This window comes from Boleophthalmus pectinirostris, unplaced genomic scaffold, assembly GCF_026225935.1.
Source record: "Boleophthalmus pectinirostris isolate CB_2022bp ecotype Guang Dong unplaced genomic scaffold, ASM2622593v1 HiC_scaffold_3, whole genome shotgun sequence".
Lineage (NCBI taxonomy): Eukaryota > Metazoa > Chordata > Actinopteri > Gobiiformes > Gobiidae > Boleophthalmus > Boleophthalmus pectinirostris.
The window spans coordinates 17,553,021-17,580,880 of NW_026571299.1; the positions used below are offsets into that span (position 1 = coordinate 17,553,021).

Genomic DNA, 27,860 nt, shown 5'->3' on the forward strand with positions numbered 1-27,860 from the left:
TAAGTTTAATACATTCATACAGTATTTATTAAATATGTTAATTTTAATATTCCAGCATGTTTAAAGGAATGATAAACAAAGCCATCATCTGATTTGATTTAATATAAAACAATGTATATAAGTGCATTGGTCTTTCATCCAAAAGTATTACAAGGTGAACTACACAATGACTTAGAGTAAAAATATACCCAGTATCTGAAGTAAAAACACTATTTAAGTATTATAAACATACTTATTTACATTTCAAAAGGACTTCTCTAATGTGAGTGTCCTTTCAAACTACTTGACAATGTACACTGGTCAAAGTACTACGACAAGTACTTACTTACACTAGGAATGGTGCTGAAGAAGAAATTAATAAGCGAGATAAACTGATCCATCTTTGTTAATATTAAAAAAGTATTGATAAAAGTAATATGCACAATTATTTAAGGGCAAAAGTAGTATCTGAACCTTTTACATTGTATACATTCTTGGGTTGGAAAGAGTCTCAGTTCATTTTCAATGGCTGGATACACGTTAATAAGCTTTAATTAAAGGTGCACTGTAACTTTTCCAGTGGATGGTCCGCCACCTGCTTGTGTCCATGGAAATGTTATTGCTTTGCTTGGAATTGCACACAGTATGACATTTAACTGTATTCATTAAATTGCAGGTGTCCTGTTACTTAAAAAAAATGCTTCGCCAATCTGACGTGAGACTTGGTGAGGAGGTGGTGCACTGTCCACTTCAAAAGTTGTACAGTGCACCTTTTACAAAGCATAAGGAAAATTTTATTCATAATGAACAAATACTCTATTAATAGTTTAAGAATGGTTCAGACTTAGTAACTACTTAATTAAAAAGTTACGCATAGAATATTAGTTTAACAGTTACAAAGACTAAGCCTAAATAAGATTTGACTACTATTTATTCTTTATGAATCATAAATTTTTCATACTTCGTTAAGGCTAATCTGAGTTGTCATTACTGAAAAGTGAAATTACATGATGTCATAAGCAGAGCAGCAATGTATTTTAAAATTATAGTCCATTTTCTTTTTTTATTAATTTTTTTATCTTAGCTGGATGACACCACCATATCCATCTCTTTGACCCCTTCCTGACTCGAAATGAGCCCACAACTTCCTGTCATAGAACTGTCGGACATATGCCCTCCAGACTTGGGCGTTGTAGCGGGCGAGGGCGGAGCTTGTGCCAGGCCAGGTTTCTTTGGGGGGATGGGCGGCGGTATGCCCCTCTCCGCCCTGGAAATAGACGGCGACTTTACACCCTGCTGCAACGCTCCAGTCGCTCGGCCGATCACAGGAGACAGGGGCGTGGCCAGGTTGCGATAATCCGTCCCGAATGGCGAGGGATTGGGCGTGGTTATCTTGGGTTGGGCACTGGTGAAGCGGGACAGGACTTGGGTGACGGTGCTTCGGGCTAGCTGTTTCACCGGGCTAGCGTCAGGAGGACTGGCTGTAGATAGTTGCTCCTTTGACGGGGGGGAAAGGGCAGGTTCGGTCTCGGAAGTGCCTTGGAATTTGTGGCGAGCGGCGTGGAAGCGTTGGTGGATTCCGGCCTGGTATGGAGATTGGTAGGAAGTGGGAGGACTGGAGGCAGGGTGTCTGGTGAGGTTTGGAGATGTGGATGGGGAGAGGGGAGGGAGAATAGTACTTTGGATGTCAGTTCCATTCTGAAGGTGAACTTTATCCAGGATTGGTCCATTGTGCCCGTTGGTCTCTGGGGGGCTGTGATGACCATTGATCTTCACACATGGTTGGACCTGAGTTCTGTCCTCCTCTAGATCTTCCAGCTTCATGTGGACCACTTTGGTAGGAGGGACTTTAGTGGCCCACTCCTGTCCTTTGTCCACAGCTAGTCTTGTGCAGTCAGACACTGTAGTGCTGGTCACCTCCTCCAACTTTCTCCGCAGCTCCTCCACCTGAAACAAAAGAACAATACACTTTGGTAATGGTTCATTCTGTCTTCAGTTTTAAACTTACATTTAGCTATTCTTTATGTCAGATAAACAAAGTAAAGATAAACAAACTCTTCTGTCTGACAAAATCGCTAATCACTAAGTAAAAAAAAAAAAACAAAAAAAACACATTACGTATAAAATGTGAAAATGGCTGTGTCTTCTATATACTTTAAACAGTAATACCACACCAATAAAAGCTTTCATTTGTAATTATTCTTTTAGGGGAAAGGGCCATTCTGAAACTTTTTCTTTCCCCATCAGCACAGTTTGCTTGGGGCCATCTTGGAGCAGGTCAGTTTGGTGCAGCTCCATCTCTCCCTCCTCCTTTGCTATGTAAGCAACTGACATCACCCAAGCATAACTCTGTTTTCTTAAGATAAAAAAAATAATACCTGATTTGTACTTTTAAACATAAGGCTGATCTCAGCAATTAACAAAATGTTTATGGTGCTGTGAGACATGAACACAAAACTACTTGTGGTTTATTGTCAGCTTTTCTGCAGTTATTTCTCTTCTTTGGACTTTTACTCTACATTTTAACATCTTTTAATGTAATGCTTTGGGTTTGACTCATGTTCAGTGCCTATGAAGTGCAAATATATATTTTATCTTGACTTGAGTGCCATGCACTGAGAAACAGGAAACTGGTTTTAGATTCTAGTCTAGTCCTGATGTAGATGATATTTGCTTCTGTTCTATTCCTGGTTTAGTGCCGTCTGGGCCAGATTTAGTGCCAGTCTTGATGTAAACTCAAATGAAGTTTGATGTGGTACATGACATTTGGATGCTTTTTAATATAGACATAATATTTGGTTGGATTTGTTTTTTGTGCAGAGCAAAAAGTGATGGTTCTGCAATATGTGGTGCAGGTTCTGACCTGTAGTTGTAGCTGACAGCAGTGGGCCTCCTCCTTCTTGAGTCGTGATCTGAGCTGCTCTCTCTCTGTGTCAAACTCGGCCAGCTGCTCCTCCACCCGGGCCTCCATCCTCAGAGCCTTCCTGCGCTCCTCCTCTAGCTCCCTCTTCAGGCTGTGACAGGACTCGCGCTCCTGGAGCACAACCAAATATGGCTTTAATGACACAATAGCTTTAAATTGGATTAGGATAAGATTCAACTATATTGGTTTTCTTTAGCCAGTTGATTAAGACTTAAAGACTTAAAACTAACTCTTGTTAAGCCATATATTGTTACCTCATCAAAAACATACCTGGAGTTGTGTTTTGTTTCATTTACACATGTTTGAGTAATCCTTTATTATTAGTTTGTCTACATCTCCAAAACTGAAAATGCAGGGTTTGTGTGTTTAACATATGTGAATGAAATAAAACACAACTCCATGTATGTTTTTGATGAGCTAACAACATTATATTGTAGATCAGAAATAGCATTTAATACTAAAAAGAACATAAAAATTCAGACTGCCGTAAATTAAAAAATAAGTTGCATTAGTTACATAAGTTACATTGTTTTAGAAGTGTGCAATACCTTGTCAAGTTTGCGGCTCGTCTCAGAGAGTCTGTGTCCCTCCTCCAGAGCTCTGGCACTGGCCCATTTACACTCTTTGGCCAAAGCACAGGAGAGCTGTTTATGCTGCGCCCTCTCCTCCTCCAGCTGCTCTGTGAGACGCCTCTGCTCCTTCTCCAGCCTCCTCACCTGACTGCGCTCAAACTCCAACTGAGAGGGACACACAAGGACAGCAAAATATGTGAAAATTACGCTGGAAATGTTCATAGTCTAGGGCTGGACACTGCAAGGTTCTTCATGCTTCAATACAATAGAAGATACATGGCTCACGATACAATATTAGTGTATAATTATATTGCATTAAATAGTTTCCTTCCACTACATAAGCAACAAAATTGTAGTGTGGTCACAAAAAATAGCTCAAAGATAACAAACTCTTGCCAATAAATCAAAACAGTAGCCCACAATAACAATACTATATTGTAGATACTGTGTACCAAATTTAGAATCACTATATATCTATATTTTTGCACACACCTACTTTTTTCTGTTGTAAATAAACACTACTGACGAAAATCAGAAATTGTTGATTCCTTTCAGTATTTTGATCAGATTATTTTGCTGTCTTTTTACATGTGTTTTAGAGTCTGTTTAGTTCAGATAATGATTATGGTTATCAAATTAGGACAGATTTTTTTCTTTTTTTAGTCAACTAGTCACGATTTGTCAATTGATCGTTGCAGCTCTAGTATCCCCGTAGTAAGGACATTTTGCTTTAAATCTGTCACAGTTCTTTTACCTGCTGCTGTAAACGCTCTCTTTCTTTTTCTAAAATGTAGGTCACGTCATCTCCCTCGGCTGTGTCCTCAGCGTGCCTCCTCTTCTCCTCTTCCAGATCTGCAATAACCTGGAACAGACACAAGGGGGAGACAGAGAGATATGTAAACTCACTTAATCTATGCCAGAAGGGAAATTATAAGTTTGTGTCTATTTCAATTTTAAGATGAACAGTAATTATGCAAATGTGTGTCTTAGCTGCACATGGGAACCTATAAAATTAAGTCCAAGAAAAGTCTACAGGAACCAAAAAACTAATCTATAAATGATTTTTTGCTCTTTTGAGTGTTTTCCTGTACATCAAATGTCATGTTGCCCGTAAAATTCTACTATTTCAGTAGTATAATTCTCATTTTAATAGATATCAAATTTAAAAAAAACATAAATAGGACAAAACTGAGCTTTCCTGAATAATGTAAGAATAGTCTAAGTATGTTTCATTGTTTTAGAAATGGCAGAACGAAACAGTACTTTTTTCTTTGTACTAGGGTGGAGAATATTTTTGTAACTCATTGTACTTTGATAAGATTTGAGCTGCAGAGGGTTGAATAACTAACTTCTGTTATTACAAAAACAAACTAACTACTAGTATTACAGAGTGTTCCATTCTGCTATTTATTTATTGCAGTTCATGTTTTAACAATATTGTACATTTATCTTTTTCAGACCTTTTCCTTAGCTAAGTTTCAAATGGTACACTAAATCTAAATTTTGCTATTAAACGGTGTATTTGGTGTTTGAATAGCATTTTCTACTGCTCCTAAACCCCTTTTTGGCAATGTTAATGTAATCTAGGTAAATTTGCAGCTTTGACACAAATTGAGTGTTCTGGCTCCAGTGGCTGTTACAATATCAAGTACTACATGACATCACACATGACTGCCCAGATTACAGCCAGATGTTTCTGATTTCAAACAGCTGGCTGCAGGGGCGGAGTCTGAAGTGTGGATACACATTAGACCAATCACACTGTTCCCAGACCCTGCCCCTCTTCCACCCTTACTCCTTTCTTTAGTATTCCAGGTACAACGTTTGCAATGTGGCTGTGGGTGGAGTTCAGTGGACTGCGTTTAGTCCCACTTTAACATTTTAATATCATCACAACGCTGTGTACTCACCCTCCTGTGCCTGCTCTCGGCCGCTGCCAGCTGGGCCAGCATCTTGTCCTGCATCCTCCTGCAGTGGCTCACCACCAGTTTGAGCACCACCAGAGGGTTGGAGGTGGAGGAGGAATAGCCCTGGTCCCTCTGCTCCTTGTGCCCCCCCACCACCTCACTGTCTCTCTGCAGAGCCAAGAACGGGTCACTGAGGTTGTACCGACCATAGCGCTCCTGGACAAACAGATCCTTTCTCTGGGCCTGGGGCAAGAGCAAAACAACAAGGATTTATTAGAACATAAACTCTGTCTGGCACCATAGGCTGAAATGAGAATTGATGAAAAACAAAGAAGAAACAATACATAAATTGACAGATTATAAATGAACTCACAAAATACAAAATATCTTACAGGGTTGCTTGACTTTGTGTCTTTGTGTGACTTTGTCTTTCATTTATTTATTTTTTATTTGCAACGTTTAAGTGAAGACTGAAATATGAACTGATAAACAAGAATCTACAAGAATCTCAGAACAACTATAATTACACAGAAATAGAACATTAATGAAAACATACTTCGGAACATTGTCCATGGAGATATACATGTTTTATGCCATACTGTGGAGCATTATGCCAAAGGAATAATATTTCCACGGAGACAAGCAGGAGCAGGCCCTCAAAATAATAACAGAAATAACAGGAAGCTGAAACCCATGCATGAAAAGAAAATTGAGATTACAAAGTTTGATAATTATCTTTGACTCGCTCCAATTTCTGACAGTCCCATTGTGGCATTTTTGTGTATTATTATTTATGAAGTTTAAAGCAATAGAATCTAATTTTAAAAGTGCAAGTCTGTGCGCTTTCATTTAAGCAAATGCATCAAGTTCCTTCTGCTAAACATGATCAAACGTCCAAAAGGGTCAATAGATGAGCTGTGGATGAGGAATAGAAAAAAGGAAGAGGAAATACACCAAAGCAGATCTCAGTAACAAGCGGAAAGAGCTCCAGCTGTTGTGAGTCTGTCTGTACTTAACCACACACACAGCTGCTTTCAACTGGCCTGGACAGACCTGCTCACTGTCTGCACACAACACAGCACAGTGAAAGGGAAGAAGTCGAGAGGGAGAGAGAAGCTGAAGTAGAGTTCAGACTTCGGAAGGAAGAGGGGGAGACAGAGAGAGTGAGAGGGAGGGAGAGAGAGATACAGAGAGGATAAGAGAGAACGACAGAGACTTTGGATCAGAGTTCAGATATGGAGGAAGAAACTAGACAATTTTTCTGTATTAAATATCACTGATCATATTGACCACTTTAAGATAACTATACCTTAATCAACCAATCTTAATAAAGTTCATTGGTAATTAATAAATAGTTTAAGAATGATTCAGACTTAGTAACTTAACTAAGAGGTTAAGAGTATTCCGCTGTTTCAATTTTTGTGCACTTGCCAAAATCATGTGGAGCGGAAGAAAGATAGAAAGTTAGACAAAAAAAGAAACATTGAGAGACACAGAGAGAGAGACAGAGTGAGAGTGAAGGAGACAGAGAGAGAGACAGAGACACAGAGTGAGTAAGAGGGGTCACAAAAGCGGATAAAGAGATTAGACAGTGCAGTATCTTCAGTCAGAGCGCGAAGGACGGCTCACGGCTGATACGAGATTACTGTACAAGTTTAAAGTGCAGCTCAGAGAGGATCCATACAACATTATTGACCGCTTACGATGAGTAGATGGGCCATTAGACAAGTAGGTCCACACTCCAGTGCCATTCGTCAATAACAGCTCAAAAGAGCAAGTTTCTTCTCTATAAAAGAAGCCATCAGTCCTCTTCAACTTTTATAATGTTGTTTCCTCATCAAAAGCACACCTGGAGTTCTGTTCTGTTTTATTCACACATTCACATGTTTAACACACAAACCCTGCATTTTTAGGCTGAGTTCTTCTCTCAAACTGAAAACACCCTGCTCCACTTTGTGATGGCATGTGGTTATACAGGAAGTGCTCCATTGTGTTTTTAAAGTCCATACACCTTCACAAGAATTATGAATAATTTCAGTTCAGCCCTGGAATTGTCAATGTCTACTAAACAAAAGGGAGATGTTACCTTGAAAACTACTGCTTCATAATCACAAGGTGGAACAGGGTGTTTTGAGCATTGGAGATGTGGACAGACTAATAATAAAGTGGTACTGAAACATGTGTGAATGAAATAAAACACAGCTTCAGGTAAGTTTTTGATGAGGTAACAACATTCTAACATGACTTAAAGCTCCCAAGAGTCAATTGTGTGTAATATTGGACCTTTAATGAAAACAGATGCTGTACTCAAAAGTGTAATTTGAATTCTCAGCCCCTACACTACTTACCTATGATGAACTAAATAGTGATTGAATTTAACATCATTTAAATCAGTGGTCCCCATCCTTTTTTGCCAGAAGGGGTTGGGAGGGGGGGGACGAGGTATGGGAGGAGGCGCCGTGCACGGTATGTGCGGTATGGTTAAGTCCTGGCTAAATCCTGTTTTAGTTCTGGTTTTAGACCCGTTTTTAGACCTGTCTTTAGACCTGCTTTGGACCTGCTTTGGACCTGCTTTGGACCTGCTTTGGACCTGCTTTAGACCTGCTTTAGGCCTGTTTTAGACCTGTTTTAGACCTGTTTTTAGACCTGTTTTTAGACCTGTTTTTAGACCCGTTTTTAGACCCGTTTTAGATCTGTTTTTAGACCTATTTTAGACCTATTTTAGACCTATTTTAGACCTGTCTTTAGACCTGTTTTTAGACCTGTTTTTAGACTTGTTTTTAGACCTGTTTTTAGATCTGTTTTTAGACCCGATTTTAGACCTGTTTTTAGACCTGTTTTTAGACCCGTTTTTAGACCTGTTTTTAGATCTGTTTTTAGACCTATTTTAGACCTATTTTTAACCTGTTTTTAGACCTGTTTTTTAAACCTGTCTTTAGACCTGCTTTAGGCCTGTTTTAGGCCTGTTTTAGACCTGTTTTAAGACACGTTTTTAGATCTGTTTTAGACCTGTTTTTAGACCTGTCTTTAGACCTGCTTTGGATCTGCTTTGGACCTGCTTTGGACCTGTTTTAAGACCCGTTTTTAGATCTGTGTTAGACCTGTTTTTAGACCCATTTTAGACCTAGTTTAGACCTAGTTCAGACTTAGTTTAGACCTAGTTTTAGTTCTGGTTTAGTTTTGGTTTAGAGGCATCGCCCACGTGACCTACGGGAGGGGGGACGGTCTACGCTAATAAGGGAGTGAGGGACGGTACGCGCTACGTACGGGAGGGGGGTTCGTGCTTTCGTGGCCTGGTACCAAACAACTCACAGCTCGGAACCGGTCCCTGGCCCGGAGGTTGGGGTCCCCTGATTTAAATGCAATCACTATTGAATCTAAATAGTGAATTCACCTGTCTGGTTTATGTTTATCATTGAAAGTGTTAATACAGGAAGTTCTCCACTGTGTTTTTAAACTCCACACACTTTCACAAGAATCACCTAGATCATCTTAGCCCTGGAATTTCCATATCTCTACTGAACTTAAGGTAAAAGGAGCTGCTGAGTTGAAAACTACCACACACACACAAAGTGGAACAGAGCATTTTGATCTTTGCACAGATTGAGACAAGTGGATCTGACTACTTATGCAAGGTTCATCAAAGGAGACAATATTTACACTCAAAGCACGCACAGGTCGGCATCTCTGTGTTTTATAATTGAGACACATTTATTGAGTCATAAATAATTAAAAACCTGATGAAAACTTCACATGGTTCTGAAGGCAAATGACAGACTTTATCACTGTCATCCTGAGGCTAAGAGAGAGGAGGGCGTAGATGTGGAACTTGTACTGGTTTTGATGTGGTCTTTGGGGAGCAGGGGAGAGTCACATCAAACAGTCCAACAACAACAACAGAAATATATGACAAGCCCAAGAGGATTCACTCATGTCTGATGTAGTCTATTACACAACAGTGACTACGTGGGTGAAAAGTGTAACTAGGGAAGTCACAACATCACTTTTTTTTTTTTTTTTATGTTTTGCGAATATTTAGAAAAGGAACTGTATGTAAAATTCTATAAACATAACCAAACTGTCTCCAGATACAGGGTAATATTCAAAGCTTTTACAGATAACTTAATTACAAAAAAATAACATGACGGCTATAGAGATGCACCATTCCAGCTTTTTCACTTCCCATACCGATGTTGATATTTTGACTTAAAGTACCTGTCAAAAGCCAATATTAACCAACAGCAGTTTAGGGACAGAAAACGGCACTTTCCTACATAGTTAATTTATTCCACAAGAGATGTAACTGTTATTTATCCTTCACGTCATGACTGAACAGCTTCATATGGATTAAAGTTCAAACATTATGAGACGTTCTAAGCCAAAATCAGCCTGTAAATCATCTTATTACATACAATTAAAGACCCAACCAGGATACTGGCTTAACTGGAACTGATATTTCGACACCAGTATCAGTATCAGTGCATCCCTAGATGGCTAAAATATTCATGTTATACAAGACTACTAGTTTAACCCTCATAGAGCACCTGTATTGCTATTTTTTTTTAACTCTTTTATGACTTTATCTGACTTATTCATGTTATATTTGGGAGTTTTGACTGTGCTGCCCATATACAGAGAAGTAGAAAAAATATATATACATTATTTTGGTTTCAAATATTTCATGATATATTCAACATCCAGAAATACAACACTAATCAAGAATAATTTTAATAGTCATTGCTATAATGAGTTTGTAAACTTAAGAGCTGCACCAGCAAAGGCACCAAGTTGTTGAATACAATGTTCAACATGTTTACTGCCTCGCTCCTGTTTGTAATTTGTTATTTGTTTAACTTATAAAGAACTTTGCAGATCAATTACTTGAGACAGGTTAGTTAGAAGAGAGGGTGCAAATCAAGAATGTAAAGAAAAATCCCGTACACCGTCTTACTTGCTAAATATGAGATTTATAAAAAAAAATATTAAAACAAAGTGCAAAGTTTCAGCACTAGGCCTTCATCTGGCAAAAAAACCCCAAAAAACAGGGAAACTGGTGCTGAAACGTTGCACTGTTTGTCATAATAAATCTCACATTTTGCAAGTAAGACGTGTGTGGGATTTTTCTCCATGTTCTATCTAATTTGTTGAACTTGAAATCACCTTGCAACAGCATTTCAACCAAAATCACAATATTACAAATATTTTATATGTTTGAAAAACTTAGCTACTTTGTTATGCTAATCTTCACTTGCATGTCAGGACTCAGGGTGGTTCCTCGCACATTTTAATTTGCTTTCTCTCTACCCATCCAAAAAACAATTTCTATAATTGATATCTGATATAATTTCCATGGGAGAATTCAGTAGCACGTTATTACTGTAATACAACCTTAATTAAGTCCATTTAAACACATTAATCCTCATGTCAAACTGCATTCAGGACCCTTCCCATTTCTATAGATTCTCTGTTTGTTGTCAGTGCAGTAAATCTCTCTTCAACCTCTCCCAGTTTTCACACATTTCTATGGCAGGATAATTGGGCCTATTTTTCCGGGACAATGTCAGTCTGTCAATCCGCACCTCTTTTCAAACCTCCTCCAGTAAGCTAACACAAAGGCGCTCTTTTAGCCTCCGCAAGACAGGATTATGGGAATCACATCTCTTTTCTTAAGACTCCAAATCTTGCTATAGTGCTTTCATTACATCATACTGTACATATACAAAAGCGCCAATGGTAAATTTGTAATGCAAACTACATTCATTATACAGATCTTTGTGTTTTGGGTTGAGCTTATTCCAAAAAGAAGAGACACATGAAGTTAATCCAACCCAGAGAGATGTCTGTACTCTTTCATATATTTAAAAGGGGTGTATTACAATTCTTTGGGGTATTAATTGCTAACACATACCATATATTGTTTTGATCAACATATTTTCGTTATTGACAAGTCCCCTCTCCAAATTTGCTCCCCCCTTGTGCTACCGAAACACAATCAACGTGCATCCCGCTAATGAAACTACTTCACATCGCACCAGGTTTGTGAAGTCATAGTGTAATGTTTCGTTTCCTGCTTTTGTGTATTTATGAAAAATGGTCACGTGGGAGCATGACTGACAGGCTTGTGGGCTGAGTCATGGACACAGTCACAGTCCTAACCGTAAGGAAGGAGAATAATGTCAGAGAGAGATCGACATCTGACATATAAAACCTCTTCAAGCATGTTTTTAATGAGGAAACATTATAACATGGTAGAAAGATCCAAAAAGTTGATTTTGCATAATACCACTTGTTAATGTTGTGGGCTGGATAATGGAGATTACAACAAATGAGCAGTTTTATGATGTACAGGGAATCAAAATACATGGATTCCTTGTTTATATGTAAAATGTTACTGGATAGACAAGCAGCGACCGGTGGGAAATAGGACTCTATGACTGTATGCCTAATATGGATGGAGGATTCAGGAATGTGCTTTAGCCAAGACGATATTACATTATTCATACCACCTTGAGAATGACCAATCCTGTAGAATCGCAGAAGCTAAGCAGGACTGGGCCTGTAAATACTGGATGGGAGATCACTGGTAATATGGTGCCAAGGTTGAGCAGCAGTGGCTCTAGTGGCTCATACTGTAGACTGTATATATATAAAAATGGACATAACTAACCCAGGAGCCAACGCGTTCCAAACATAGTGAGCATGGGGCGCACCCGGCTCCACTGACTCTGAATCCAATTGATTTTACATTGAAAAATTGTCACCCCTCTCTCTGTAACTGCTGGGAGCCTCGTCATTATGGTCTAGTGTTTTTATTTCACGATTTTGTCCTATTCCTAATATAGAACTCGGCTTTAAATTCACTCCCATAACTGCCAAAAATTGTAAAGCAACATTGAGCATCTGGAATAAATCTCTATATATGACTAATGCATCATTATTTATTAGACTGTCTACCCCGGATAGCTGTGACTCGTCTTGCAGTCTAAAGAGGAGCTTCCCATAACAATGCTGAATCATACATAACCACATATAGAGTCTGTGTAATCCCTCAGTAGTCCGGACAGGATCCATAGCAAAAGAAAGGAGGAAACAGTGCAAATATGAAATAGTGATTGGCAGGGCATAGGGTTATCTGTTATATAAGGGTGAGTTGTACATCTGTATGAAGTATGGCATGAATCTCTCCCTGTTTGAGTGAAGCTGTAGGAGCCTGTTGGAGAATGAGCTCCTGTTTCCTCTTTACAACCTTATATTTGTAGGGGGCTATTATTATATTCCTATGTATTTCTTTTTACTTGTACATATACATTTATATAATTATATAATGCCTTATTTGACACCAGTCTCTTGTTATTTTTTCTACTTATTTTGAAATTATTATTACCATTTATATTGTTGCTTTTTGTTATTTTAATGTATTGCGATGTGTGAGCTACTGTGTCCAAATAATTTCCCTTGTGGATCAATAAAGTTTCTCCAAGTCTAGCAAGAAAAATTAAATTCTGTCAACTGGACAAAAGTTTTTTTGAGTAAGGATGTGTCACAGCTCATCCAAGCAGCTTCATCAGTTCTGGTCAGACTGACACTGTGCAAAACAGTGCCCGAAAAAACCACACTGTTAGTATCACTACTTCCTGTCCAATATTATCACTGTGAGGTTTTTGCATAATCGTGCTAAAATGAATAAATATTTAAAAGATAAGACAGCGTACAGGGCACTGTGGGTTGATGTCACTCACAGCACGTTCAAAAGTACAGTACACAAATAAAATGAATACTTCAGAGGAGCACTTCTGTATTTACAAAGGGAGAAGTTTGTGTCTCAATGCTAATGCTAATGCTAATGCTAATGCTAATTTTGAAGCATAATAAATAACCCTAAGCCACAAATTGAATTCATCTACATATAAAAATAATTGGGTATTCGTTTATTTTGTTTTACATTTTACGATTTAAAAAAAAAACTGACAGTTTCGAGACACAGTGAGCTAGCTAGCATGCTGCAGTGTCCACCGGCCGAATTTATTTTATTTATTTTTTAGCAAATATATAAAGAGATTTCAATAATGTTAGAAGGTGCACAAGGTATTTTTTTGGTTAGGGGTCCATCACCTGCTTATTTACATCGATATATCATGGCTCAGCCTGGAATGTTCCACAGTGTGACATTAAACTAAATGGTTCTACCTTACATTTATTCAATCACAGGTGGTTTTATAGCTCAAAAATACCTAAAACAGGCATTCTAACTGTGAGCAGGGTTGCCACTCCACATATCTGACCTGTAACTTGGTCTGGTTTGGTCTCCATGAAGACAGAAAGGTTTAATATCATACTGTAAAACATTCCAGGCAAAGCATTAACATCTCCACGGAGACAAACCCTCCAAAAGAAAAGATATGCAAAGCAACTTCAAATTCAGTTCAAATTTCTTTTCCTCCCATTGCCCCTATAAAAGTCCCACATAAGGTAAGCTCGCCTGCATCATTTGCTTTTAAATTACAGAGTCATTTCTATATTTAAGTCCCTCTCAACTTAAAAGCCTTGTGTTCTTTTTTTCCCCAATGCACAAAAAGGGCCCTCTGGATCAGCGCTAGTCGTTAGGAGCCAAACTCAGGGCCTGCCAGAAAGTGCACTTCCTTTTCAAAGCCACAGCGAGAAGAGTGCAGCTGCAGAGTGACTCACACGAGGGAAAAATGTGGCAAATACTTGGGATGCCATTGATAGTACTGCTGTGTAATTAAATAGAAGAGCTCGTATCATTAACCTAGCATTTTAAAGGGCCCATTTTACGCCATTTTCTGATCTATGTTATAATGTTGTTTTCTCATCGCAAGCATACCCGGAGTTGTATTTTGTTTCATCCACACTTTTAACCCACACACAAACCCTGCATAATGAGTTCTTCTCTCCAATAGAAAACACTCTGTTCCACCTTGTGATGTCATGTGGTAATACAGTAAGTGCAAACTCCATGCCACTTCACTGGAATACTTTGGATAATTTTATAGCCCTGGAATTGCCAATCTCTACTGAACAAAAGGTAAAACGTAGCTGTTAACTTGAAAACTACCACTTCATGACATCACAAGGTGGAACAGAGCATTTTGAGCTTTGGAAATGTAGACAGACTGACCAAAGATGTGTTTTGCCAAAGGACACAACAGGCGGGAACAGGATAAAAAACTCTTGTGTAAGTGGACTATTGCTAAAATTAAGTTACAAAGCAGACCTCTCTATATATACAAAACCTTGGCCGCCTAGAGTTCTCATTGTGGAAATCTAATTTTATTTTATCTGCAGCACGTAGGCCCAGTGCAGTACTGGGTCAGAGTAAAGGTCTTTCATAAGAAAAAATGGTATCACAGTTTTCTTGGAGGAACTGTACAATGGGTCCAATTTAAAGTCAATTATCTGTTGTCATAGCCATAGTGACTAATCGGTGTTCACATGACACTGTGGTTTGTTACACATCGATTTAGTCCAGTATAAGCAGCATGACTCTGACTTCTGGGACTAAAATTACAGGCAGTTCTGTTGTAGATAACTATCAGTGTGAGAATAAGAACACTTTGGGTGAATTCCTTAACAGCAGAGGCAGGAAGGTATGAGTTGTTTTTTTTCTTCTTCAAGCTTGTATTTATCCGACTAAAGGGAGCGCTAACTCAAATCTCAACCTAAAAATTTCATCTTGCTTACATTTCTGAGTTGATAGTAAAGTTATCAGTTACCCTACTTTGATGTTGATCACAAGCCAATACAATCATGAGCCAAAACTCCATTACCAGCCCAGAACCATGCACTTTGGCAAAACTAGAGATGCACCGATCCAATACTGGTATCGGAAGTTGGCGTAGATACTGAAAAATTTGCTGGATGCGATATCAGCTTCCAAATATTAGTTGAGCAGATTTCCTGGTTGGATTATTTATTCAAGATGCATCATATTTGGCCCAGAAAGTCTCATAATGTTTGATATTTTATTTACACAGAGCTGTTTAGAAGTTACTTGTGGGCTACATAAGAGCTACATAACACATTAGGATCAGTGTTGTCTTATTTTATATTGATATTTAAAGCTATAGTATCGGAATTGGTATAGGAACTGAAAAAGCTGGATCGGTGCAAGCACAGGGATTCTGACTATGAGCGGGGTTGCCTCACCACAGATCTGACCTGTAACTTGGCCTGGTTTGGTCTCCATGACGATAGAAAGGTTTAATACCATATTGTGAAAAAATCCAGACAAAGCAATAATATCTCCATGGAGAAAAGCATTGACGAACCCTCCACCAGAAAAGTTAAACAATGCATCTTTATTTTGAAAATTTAAAATAAAGAAATAAAGAAATAAAAATCACCAAATAAAATACATTTCCTTCCATGACAAAAGACTTTCTATTTAACTTTCCATTCAGCATTTTCCCTTTGGGTTTATTTTAGGAGAGAAGCCAGATGTTTGACACACTTATCACCATTGACCCCGGCCCTGAAAGAGTTAAGCGCTCGTGCTAGCGGGGGAGGCATTAGCGACGCACACGCACCCTGCCCTCAGCTCCACTTAAGGCCAATGTTTATTTGTTCTCTGGGCCCCGGCTCTCATTGAGTCATCAGGCGCCCGGTGCTGTAACTCCTCTGGCCTTAGATGGTCATACCCCTGGAGAGATGGAGGAATGCAGCCTAGACACAACACTGCAACATTCAGCTGAGACTCTGATCGCCAAAGGCTCAGTTAGGGATTCAGTCACGCTTTGAGAGGCTGTGAAAGCATTTACGCGCAGCTCACAAGTTAAAGGACCCATACTGCTCTATTTTCTTATCTCTGTAGACTGTTATAATGTTGTTTCCTCATCAAAAACATACCCGGAGCTGTGTTTTCATTCACGTTTGTTTAACACATACACCCTGCATATTAAGTCTGTGTCATGTGGTAATACAGGAAGTGCTCCACTGTGTTTTTAAACTCCTCTAAACACTCTAAACACCTTCACTAGAATCATTTGGATGATTTTACTCGTGGAATTTCCCATCTTTACTGAACTGAAGGTAAAAGGAAGTCGTTAACTTGAAAACTACCTCTTTGTGACATCGTGACAAGTTGAAACAGAGGATTTTGAGATTTGGAGAATGAGAATGATTTGGAGAGTGGATGAAACAAAACACATCTCCGGGTATTGTTTTTGATTTGGTAATAACATTGTAACATGGCTTAGATATGTCGGGTCGATATTTGCTTTAGTTTCAACCGATATGGTGCTTAAAGAAGATGCAGAAAGCTTTACTTGAACACTTGAGATTAAGATAACTGCTGAAAATGTGACTACAAATCTCTCTGGGGGAAATGATCTGGATTCTAAACAATCTTTACTGGCCATGAGAAAACCCATAATCAACCCATCCATCTCTAGCCTGATCCAGCTTTTTTCAGGTTTTATTATTCATACTGTTACTGCTCAAACTGGAGAATCTCCCACTAATTTCCATAATTCAAAAACATAGCTGGAGTTGTATTTTGCTTCATTCGCACTTCATCAATCCTCTTTACAACGTAGCCCTGCTATGAACCTCAAAAATTTCTCTGTTTCTATTTTCCCAGGATAGTTGCATCACAGGTAAAAATCCAGACTTTTCCAGCTCAGTTTTTAAGTCTGTAAGCCATCATTTGTTCTGAGCATTTCTGTGGTCAAATTGTGTTCACAACAGATGCATGGCTTATTTAGCATGGCAATCCTGTAGCCCAATGCTTCATTTATTTTAAGTTTAAGAAAATATGAAATACCTTTGCTAATGCGACCGAAAGACGCAAATTAAAACCACAAGAATGTATAATACGCTTATTTTAAGGCTTGGTTATGTGATTTTCAAACCGTGAACAGAGGAAATGGTTTAAACTGTTCCAACTCTGTAGCTCTCACAACCTAGTATTCACATGCATGACTTTTTCACGAAATTGTTAGGGCAGCATTTTGAGATGGAAAAGCAGACTGGACCACCCTCACATGCCCAACCAGCTTAGATCCGAAGTATAAAATAGTAATCAGTCGGGCTTTTTTTTCTGGGATAGTGATATATAAAATGTTCAGATGATTAAATGCTGGAATATCTTTAAAAAAAACTAAAAAAAAAAAACTTCCACAGAGGCCTACAATAAAAAGTCATGAAAAAAGTCACTCTTTGAGCTGAGAAAGTGAGAAACTATGCCAAAACTACTTTTTAAAGCAAAATGTCGGGCATTGTTTTGACGAGTTTAACGCAAAAATTACAGATTTTGAACCTTTTACTTTAAGCTGTACCACAAATCACAAAGTTAGCAGCCCAAACCAAAATGTCCATCTCTGCTCGTATGACCCTGTAATTACTGGTCCTCCACTAAGAGATATTTACACACTTGTTAAAACAGTTTTCAAACCCAACTCAACCAATAATTAATCTTCCCTACAGAAGCTGCCCTGGAGGCCTCCCTGTGGTTTTTCTCTGCTTTTTTTCCAACACTTTAAGGTTTACCTAAATTTGCTGGCCGTCAGCTCTGACATACCTCCGTGCTCTGTACACCTGACACCTGCGTAGGGCTTTGTAAATGACATAAGACAGACCAGACCACAGCTGCTCTTTGACTCTAACTAACACTTGAAGCTTTCATTTAGTATGTCCCGGAAAGAGGCCTGTCACCATAATTACTATATAGAGTTAGAGTTCAATATGAAAGCTGGACCCTTTTTTTTTTTTTTTTTTTTTTTTTTAAAGGCACATTGTATAATTTTTCTGTGGAGATGTTATTGCTTTGTCTGGAATGTTTCACAGTGTTGTATTAAACCGTTCGTTCTTCATGGAGACCAAACCAGGCCAAGGTGCAGGTCTGATCTGTGGAGAGGGAACCCTGCTCACAGATCAGAATGGCCGTTTCTCCAGGTATTTTTGAGCTATAAAACTACCTGTAATTAAATAAATATAAAGTATAGCTGTTTAATGTCATACTGTGGAACATTTCAGGCAGAGCAGTCACATCTCCATAGAAACAAGCAAGTGACGAAGTCCAACCAAAAAGTTAGAGTGCACCTTTAGGCCATAAAAGGTTGAATAAATCACTTCTATGACTCATTATATTGTAGATAAAAACTAAGTACTAAAGTGTTTCATTCTACCATTTATTACAGCTCATGATTTTTGAACAAAATTGTAAATGTAGTCGTAAATGTTTTTTTAATCCTACTTTGGGTTTATTGTGTCAGTGGCATAAATTAATTTCAATATTTATTTATTTATCGCCTATATTTTCTTCAGCAATATATTGAACTTCAAAATTTGGGACATGCCTATCCAGAAATAGCCTAAAGTTAGTGTATGCAGTGAGAGCATACTGTATATCTGACATTTTTATGTTTAATACTAAAGTTGTAAGTTTATACGCCTGTGTTTTAGAGTGTATGAGTGTGTATGAGTGAGAGACGCATGTGGAAGCTGTTATTATCTCTTTTGTCATGTTTTATGAATCGTGCGGGTTATGTGGCTGGCCTGACTAAAGATGGAAATTAGTTTTGGCTACAATCCTGCACATTCACAAGTACATATTTTTCTTTTGTATTATCTTGTCTTTTAATCTATTCTCCTTTTAATAAATAAATACAATTAATGATGTTATCTCAGGTGACGGTTACCTTGAGGGCTTCGATGACGAGATCCCGGGCCTCCAGCTCTCCCTCCAGGACACTGAACAGCATCAGCAGCTCCGGCTTGCTCAGTCTCTCCATGTTTAGTTTGGACTGGAAAAGAAAACACAATATAAATTCATAGTTCTGCAATAAAAAGCCCTGCAGGTCTTTAGTGCAATCATTGTCATTTTTCCAAAGATTTGGAAAGTTTGGATGGAGTACTATGTCTTGTGATTGGATCTTTTTAATCAATAATGAATATTTATGGTTTTTAATAATAAGGTTTGCAAACAGTCAAAATCCTCACTCCTGTATCATTTAACACGAGCAAAGAAAATCGTATTCTTTCCACTGAACTTTCCCACAACATGCTTTTATTGCCAGATAGATGTGACAATTAAAAAGCCCTAAGACAATTATTGTGATCTGAAATTGAAATTAAATTTAATTAAAATCTGAGTTGCAGCTGCTCTAGTATCAGATATCGGCATTGATATTGAAAAATTTGCAGGATTGAACATCCCCTTCTAAAAATCTGTTCAGTTTTAACTATCTTAGTTTACTCTCATAAAACTCAGTTATAAACTATGAGAGTTTCTGAGCGAGTCACAACGGAGGAATTATGTTTGAGCTCTGGTTTATACAAAGCTGTTCTGTGCTTAGATTAGAGAGACAAATAACAGCTACATAACACATTTGGATCAGTTCTGACGTAATTTTATTTTTGTTAATATCGGGTATTGGCAAATACTTAAAACCATAATATCGAAATTGGTACTGGAACTAAGAAAGATGGATCGGTGCATGAGCAAAAGCAATGGATTATGGGGTTTGAGGTTTTTCGCACATACAGCCGCCACAAAACAATGCTACTTTGCTCATATCAAAGTAAAAGTATCAAAAAGTCAAGTGACAATGGGCCATGTCTTAGTGCATCTCCCACATGCTCAGTAATTTCATTATACTGCAGAAGAAAAGCCCCTCTTCTCCAATAGCGTCCAAACCAAACATCCACACAGACATGGGATCTCACTCAATAATTCATCAGCTTTATGGGGATACTGGTGCATTAAACCGGGCTTAGTGACTTTGGAGAATCATGGCAGAACAGTTTATCATATTTGGAGTACAGAAAAGTAAACTGAGCATATTAAAGTGGGTGTTTCATTAAGACAGCATGCATATTTGAACTATTAAAAGTGACAAGGAAAGTAAGAGAAAAAAAACATGTTTTGTTAACACTACACAACACTGGCTTGAGGCATTATGATAATATGGCATAATGTGTGACAACCTGCATTATTATAGTATTTAATAAGGTTAGTGTTGGGCCAAAAAAAAAAATATAATTATATATATATATATATATATATATATATATATATATATATATATATATATATATATATATATATATATATATATATATATATATATATATATATATATAATATATATTATATATCTCATGATTTGCTTGGAGCTATACCAGGACCATAGAAATGGGTATACATGGGTGTAAATGGACATAAATAAACCACCAAATAGGAAGTGAAACATGGGAACACTATCGACTTCAAGCCTATACAAGCCTCGTCATTTTGGTATTAAAATGTCCGTATTAACCCGCTCTACATGATCCTGGTGTTTTTATTTCTATTTTGTCCATAAATCAATTCCTAACATTGTGAGTGTCATTTGACTGGAGCCGAACACAGTTGGTGAAGTCACTCTCCCTTAGTCCACTTCTTTATACAGTCTAGCAGAGGTGGGACCAAGTCGTTGTTTTGAAGCCTCAAGTAAGTCTTTGACTTCAAGTCCGAGTGAAGTCCCAAGTCAAAGACAAACAAGTCCAAGCCAAGTCTCAAGTCACTGGCCCATAAGTCCAAGTCAAGTCCACGTCATCTGCTTTGAGCTTCAAGTCATTTCAAGTCTTTAAACCAAATTACCAAATAAAGCTTAGACTTTTGCAATGTATATGAATTTTAAACTAAATCATACTTAAAATCATGGCATATTTATATAAGAGTTGTAGAAATGCAATTTTTTTCCTTTTTAAACATCATGACAGTATCTTAGTGTGAATCATTACAGTCAGAATAGAAAGACTTCAGATTTAAAAGTGCTTAATAAGTGATTTTGCAGTTTAGTATGCACTGAAATGGAAGGATCATGTTCTATGTAGCTCCCTCTGTTCTACTGTATTATACTATATATTACTATACAGTACTTTTGAGTAGCACAGTACTTTAGTTACATCCAAAGTAACAAATAGAGAAAAAGAGAAGTGGGAGGGACATGTTCCAGTTTGTTCCTGTAAAATTAAGCACCACATTTATCAATTGTAAAGACAAAAGTATTTTCAAAAGACATATTTTTAGGACAAGCATCAGGTCTTCTCAAATCACAGGCCTCAAGTCCGAGTCAAGTCCCAAGTCATAGACCTTCAAGTCCAAGTCGAGTCCCAAGTCTCAAGTCCTAAAATTAGTAACTCAAGTCTGACTCAAGCCCAAGTCACAATTTGCAAGTCTCCACCTCTGCAGTCTAGTATGGTAACTAAAAGCCTATAGTGAATTGAAAAGTAAAAATCATCTTCTCTTGAAATTTCACATTGCACTGTAATTGATTAAATCCACTAGAGCTTCATGGAGGGTTGACCAACAGGAGGAGTGGGGATGAGTCTGAACCAAGAAAATCAGTGAATCACAAGCTCACCAAAACAGTTCATCATCAGAGAGATCACATCACAATTTGACTTTCATTCCCATCTCGCCTTAGCCTGAGAAAGCAGACATGGACAGCCTTGACTTTTTATCAACCTAAAAACCTTCTATGCTGTCTCCAGACCACAACACTCCACTGTAACCGAGCCTAGCTTTTTCCTCCGTCAGCTGACATGTCCTGCAGGCACCCTCTTCAGATCAGATAACACACAGACAGCCCATCTTGAAAGTTCAGCGCTTGATATGATTTCAAATGTCTTCTCTTTGTTTTCCCAGCACATGCTCCTGTCCTGGTGTATTCGACGGCAGTTGGTTGCTTTGTTTTGAAAATTCTGTGTGCCTCTCGCTCACAGCTGTCTGGGGGTTGTACTGACAAGCCCTGCGGCCATCCACACCTCCACCGCCCCAACCACAGCCGGGCCCAGCTAGCATATACGGGACCTCTCTCTTTGAAATCGGATCAAAGATAGGTCTGTTATTACACCATGCATCCATGTTCTAAGGCAAAACATTGTGTATGATGGATGAAGTCTGCGCCTGGACTAATAACAGAAATAAAGCCGCTTCAAAAAGCTTTTACTGGGAGACGGTTGGGAGTAAAAATACTCTTTGTAGCTTGATCCAGAAGATGAAGGCAAGGGTAGCTTCAAGTAGGCCTGTCAAGATAAATACTATATTGATTTATAGTTCAACATATGACAGCTGAAACTATATAATTTTGGGCTCAATATTTACACTTGTCTGTACATTTTGTTCACAAAAATGACTCAATTCTTGTTATTTTTGTTGCAATACAATGAAATTTGAGCTTTACAGAGTTGAATAAGTGACTTCTATGGCTAAATATTGGTTCATTCTGTTAATTTTTTGTTGGAACTTAGGGTCTTTTAATGATGGATTATCCTGCTTTTTTGTTATTGGCACAGAGGAATTAAGTAGTTTAAATAATAATGTTTATTGTTATATTTCTCTGTAGCAATATATCATGCTTTAAAATGTGTTATCGTGACAGACCTAGCTTCAAGTGAAGGTTCAACCAAGCCACAAATCCCACAATCTAGTTTTTGCTCACATTCACACACACAAGACGTTGGGAGTGTAATGTATAAATATGTTAGTTTAAACATGAAAAAGCATTAGTAAAGCTAGAATTTCAACATTTGTTAATTGTGGTATTAATCAAATTTATTGATTTGAGATTAAATCGTTTCAAACTGCTAATTACTACTTTGAGTCGTTTTGCATCCATCATTTTTCAATAATGGAAGAATTCAGACTTAATTAATTCCACTGACTTGATTTATTCATGAAATTAAAAGCTAGAATTAGGCCTGTGGCATTAATGCAATTTATCGATTTGAGATGTAATTGTTTCAAATTGTTAATGACCACCTTGAGTCTTTTAGGTCTATCATCTGTCAGCAAATTTCAGACATTGGCAGAATTAATTCCACTGAAATCAATGTTTCTTTTTTTGCTCATCTCTCACATTTAATTGTTAAGACTTTTGAGATTTGTCTTCCTTACTGAACCAAGCTAACTTTTTTTGGTGACAGTGGCTCTAATGAGGGACCAACCAGACAGTTTGTGGTTCTAAGTACAGCCAATGCATACTGCTTGTGTGTCCTTTGGCAAGGCACTTGTTTCTTGCTAGGATATACATGTGGAGAGTGATGACAGCGGTGGTCAGACGCACAGCTTGGCAACCATGTGAATAGAAAGTGGCAGAAAGTGAAGAAAATAATGCAATGTAGCAGTCTGAGTGTCCCAAAAGTGTTATACAAATACTATGCAATGTTAAATCTTTGTATATGTTTGTTATTAAAGAGGACGTATTACTTTAAAAAATCGACTTTTTGGACCTTTCTGCTATGTTATAATGTAGTTCCCTCATCTAATACATGCCTGAAATGGTCTTATATGTCATCCATGCATGTTTGAATAATACTACGATATCTCCAAGGTACTATCTGAACCCTCCTTATGGTTAGATCCTAGCAAGTCTGGTGCCACCTAGCGCCTCGGCTCAATTTCATTTCTCTCCAGAAGACTAGGTCAGGAATCGGAATACACTACACGATTTGCAAAAACCCCAGAAGTGCGTGTTTGGGCACCAGCCAATCAGCGAAGAGCCATACATTCTGTGTTGGCAACAATTCCCAACATCAAGGATTTAAAGCCGGAACAAAGAGAATGTTTGGTGAATTTTATCAAGGGGAAAGACGTTATTACCCTTCTTCCTACGGGATTTGGGAAAAGCTTAATATACCAGTTTGCCCCATTGGCGGTGCATTACATACGTAACAAAAAAATAGCAGCGATTGGTTAAATAAAAAAAGTACCCACCTACAGTTGAGCGAACGAATCCTAATGCTGCAAGATCAGACGTTTTCCACGAAATGAAACCCGCTGATGAATCAAGCTAGTTAGATCCTGTCTTAGACTCAACCCACAAGCCTACGTTAGCCCTGCTCAGCATGGCAATTTTCCATAGGTATGCAAAAGCATGATGCAAAAGAATACACTACAACTTCACAAACCAGATGCAATGTGTAGTTTCATTAGAAAGATGCATGCTGGTTGTGTTGTGATGGTGCTTTGGAGTATTTGTGCTTAATCATTATTTTATAAAGTGAGGCAGTGAATCAGACGAACCTCCTTGCAGATGACTACTACAATTACTAACTCTTACTGTTAAAGGCTAGCGCGTTTCATCAGCTTTCAGTAACTGGGAAACTGAGTGACATTTAATAAGAATCTTTACTGGACGTGCACAATGGCGCTTCAGTCAAACGCAGAAGTGAAAAGTTCCATGTGTACTGGGCCCTCACTTGGCCTCCTGTGAACTGTGCTTATGTCTCCTGATCCCTACAGCAGCGTCTAAAGAAGGCCTTCACTGTGCGATCTGTAGCCCTCCCGCTCTGTGGCTACACCGCACGGCCAATATGCTAATTAAACTTCGACTTCTACCTCCCTCAGTTTGGGTTTACAGGCTCCATTGCTAATTTCACGCCCCGGGTAATTGCTGCTAGAAGAGTGAATGGTTGGGCTGTATAATATATCATAATCAGATCAAAAAGGCTGCAGTTATTTTGATGATAGAATATTCTCTGCAAAGAACTAGATATGCTGCTTGCAGAAATTGTGTTGTATGTGGACCTCTACAAACAAATACATGGGATTCTTGGATTGGTTTATCAGTTCAGATTTCAATCTTCTCTTAAATGTTAATGCTCCTGTTGTTGTTGACAATAGGGCTGCCTAATACATTGCAAAAGTATCGATATCGCAATATTGGCTGATGCAATAATCGATATCGCAATTCAATATATTGCAATAACACCAAGGTTCTTGATCCAGCAACAATCCAATGCAAAATCAGATTTTACTCATGATTTTTCTTATTTAATCCAAACTTGACTTGGTTTTGTCTTGGTTAACTTTTTATTTTGACAGTTTAATTAGTTGTTGACTGTTTGCCTGATGAAGGCCTAGTGCTGAAACGTTGTACTGTATGTCCTAATAAAATCTCACATTTTGCAAGTAAGACAGTGTGCGGGATTTTTCTCAATGTTCTTGGGCTGCTTGCTCCCTCTCCTCTAATGCACCAGTCTCAAGTATTAATGTGCGAGGTTCTCATTCTTTTAGACAGTTTAATTTAAGAAAATTAAAGCATGTACTTTTGTGTTTAATTATAACTGAAATTCTTGACCCAAAAAGTATCTTAAAATATCACAATAATAGTATCACAGTTATACAACAGCCATATTGCAAAATTTTCCAGTTTTGCACACCCCAAGTTGACAATATGGGCTCTGAAGTTGTACAGCATCCTACTGCAAATCCAACACACAAAAATCCCAATTTTTTTTTTAAAATTGGGTAGAATTAGTAAATGAGTTGTGTTTGTGTATTTGAACTTATGTGCAATGAAAATACATCACATAATAATTGTTTGGATGCCTATAATCAAATATAATGGTTTCAAATACAAACATGGCATGAGAATTTTAGATTTTCCCACGTTTCCAGAGCTTTCAAACTCATTGGGACAGTAATCTTTTTAGTCCTGTTAGTTTAAAGCTGGTTGGCCAAGTGCTTTGTCTCGGTCACTCATTAAACACAGTAGTAGCCTCCACTGCAAAAACACATGCTTCACTCAGGCACAAAAGTACAGCTGGCTTGGGAGCAGTGACTTCATGAGCACTCAGTATAAAAAGAAAATAAAACCAGGCAGCCCACATCATATCAGGGGTCATTATAAAACCGTTATTATGGGGCTGTGGGTAGTTTTTAAGTTAGCAGCTCATGGTGAGGCAATAATGGGACTAACAGAAAGTGTGGCGGTGGATTATAGTCGCAAAAAACGACCAATGCGTAACACTTATTTTAACCAAATCTAATATGGAAAAGAATTTAAAAATGTGCATTGGTCTTCGTGGCCTAGCAGGGAACAGACTGGGATAAAATATGAGTGATTTGTAATTTATTGGAACATGTTTTGGAAATGTATCAAAGAAAATAGGCCTATATTAATTAAAAAAATATACAACTTCAAACAATACACCTGCTTTGTGAAATCATACAATGCTCTGGTGTACAAATGAATAAATAATAAGGCTAATAAAAACACGTAAAGGTGCACTGTGTAACTTTCCAGATGGAGGGTTGTTGCGCTGCCTGGAATTTTTCACAGTATGATATTAAACTTATATATTTCTATGCAAACACAGAAATACACATACCATACTGTTGTACATTCCAGGGAAAGCAATCTCTCTAGCATCCACGGACACAACCAGGTGCTGGACTCATACCAGAAAAGTTACACAGTGCACCTTTAAATAAATATTTGATTTAATATAAGTATGGCAAGACAAGACAACACAACAACGATGCAATGCAGTGTGTAATACAAACCATTAAAACGCATTACACAGTTGATCCTAGTCCAGGGCTAACAAGGACTAATGATTTCCCTTGTGTTAATCAGGATGCCTGAGCAGCAGCATGACTGCAAACTAAATTGGATTTGCGGGCCAACCTATTTATTACGTAGGCCACGGACACAGTCGACGTGCTCCCTTCCCATCTCGTAAGCTTTAAGTAGGCCTATATGAGTCATTTAAAAGCAATAAAGGCAAGGATCATACGCAAATACGGAGGATGCAGTTCATGGACGCCCCGTTAGGTCTAAACAGCTGTAGACTGCAACGGTGTAACTCGAGTTCAAAGAAGTGACCGGCTACTTTTGTTGTCTTCCCCTTTTTATGAACGCCAAGTTGATGATTACACAAGCAAGATAGCCTATTTAAGTTGCAAATGTACGATTCTGTGATGTCTAAGTCTAACATACACACCGATTGGCCTGTAACCTCGATTTCTTAACCATCTTCTATTTGGGTCAAAACTTGGTCCAGACGCACAGCCTGTAACCTCACGTGTCTCTTTACGCTGGTATTACGCGCGTTTAAGTTATTTAGTTCCGTTTCTTACCTTCATGTGGCCGTCTGAAGTCTTTAAAAGCTCCGGCATCAACTTTTCTCCTGTCACAAGTTTTGTTTCAGTTGATTTGGGTCCCAGATCCCGACGCAGCGGAGCTCTGCCAAGAAGTTTTTGTCTGGCAGCGAGACTAGCCAATGAACGAGGTGGAGCTTTGCGCGGTGACCAATAAAATAGTTTCTTGGCTGGAGTGGGCAGAAATGAACCGCCTACTCAATTCTTGCTGGATTTCTTTGTTTAGTGTCTGTGAGAGTGTCTTTTCTTGAAGATTCCCCAGCGCCTAGAAGACAAAACAGAACTTATGTAATTACAAAAGGCTAGTAAATGTCCTAATAAAAACGCAACATTTTACGCACAGGTCTTTTACGCACATATACATGCTGCAACACTCAAACACTTGTTTTAAAGCAATGTTATGCCAATTAAAATCTAAATCTTAATTAGCCCTGTTTTTGTCATAAGGACTTATTTACTCATTTTGTATCCTTTTTGGCACAAGATAGGCCTATTTTTATTTGCTTGTTAGAAGATTACTATGTTTTATTGACCTAATTCAACGTTGATCATTTCTTATGTCTGAAATACTCCAAACTATTATTCATTTG

The 27,860-nt window shown here is 38.1% G+C and overlaps 1 protein-coding gene across 1 annotated transcript; it reads right to left on the reverse strand.

Moving 5' to 3' along the window:
* On the reverse strand, positions 1 to 27,380 carry LOC110173755 (CTTNBP2 N-terminal-like protein). Its single transcript, XM_020939766.2, has 7 exons — positions 27,250 to 27,380; positions 19,037 to 19,141; positions 5,385 to 5,624; positions 4,229 to 4,336; positions 3,451 to 3,639; positions 2,843 to 3,013; positions 1 to 1,926 (listed from the first exon to the last, which is right to left on the reverse strand). The coding sequence occupies exons 1-7, from the start codon at positions 27,286 to 27,288 to the stop codon at positions 1,060 to 1,062; spliced, it is 1,719 nt and encodes a 572-aa protein (XP_020795425.1). The 5' UTR covers positions 27,289 to 27,380; the 3' UTR covers positions 1 to 1,059.
* Between the last annotated feature and the right edge of the window lie 480 nt (positions 27,381 to 27,860).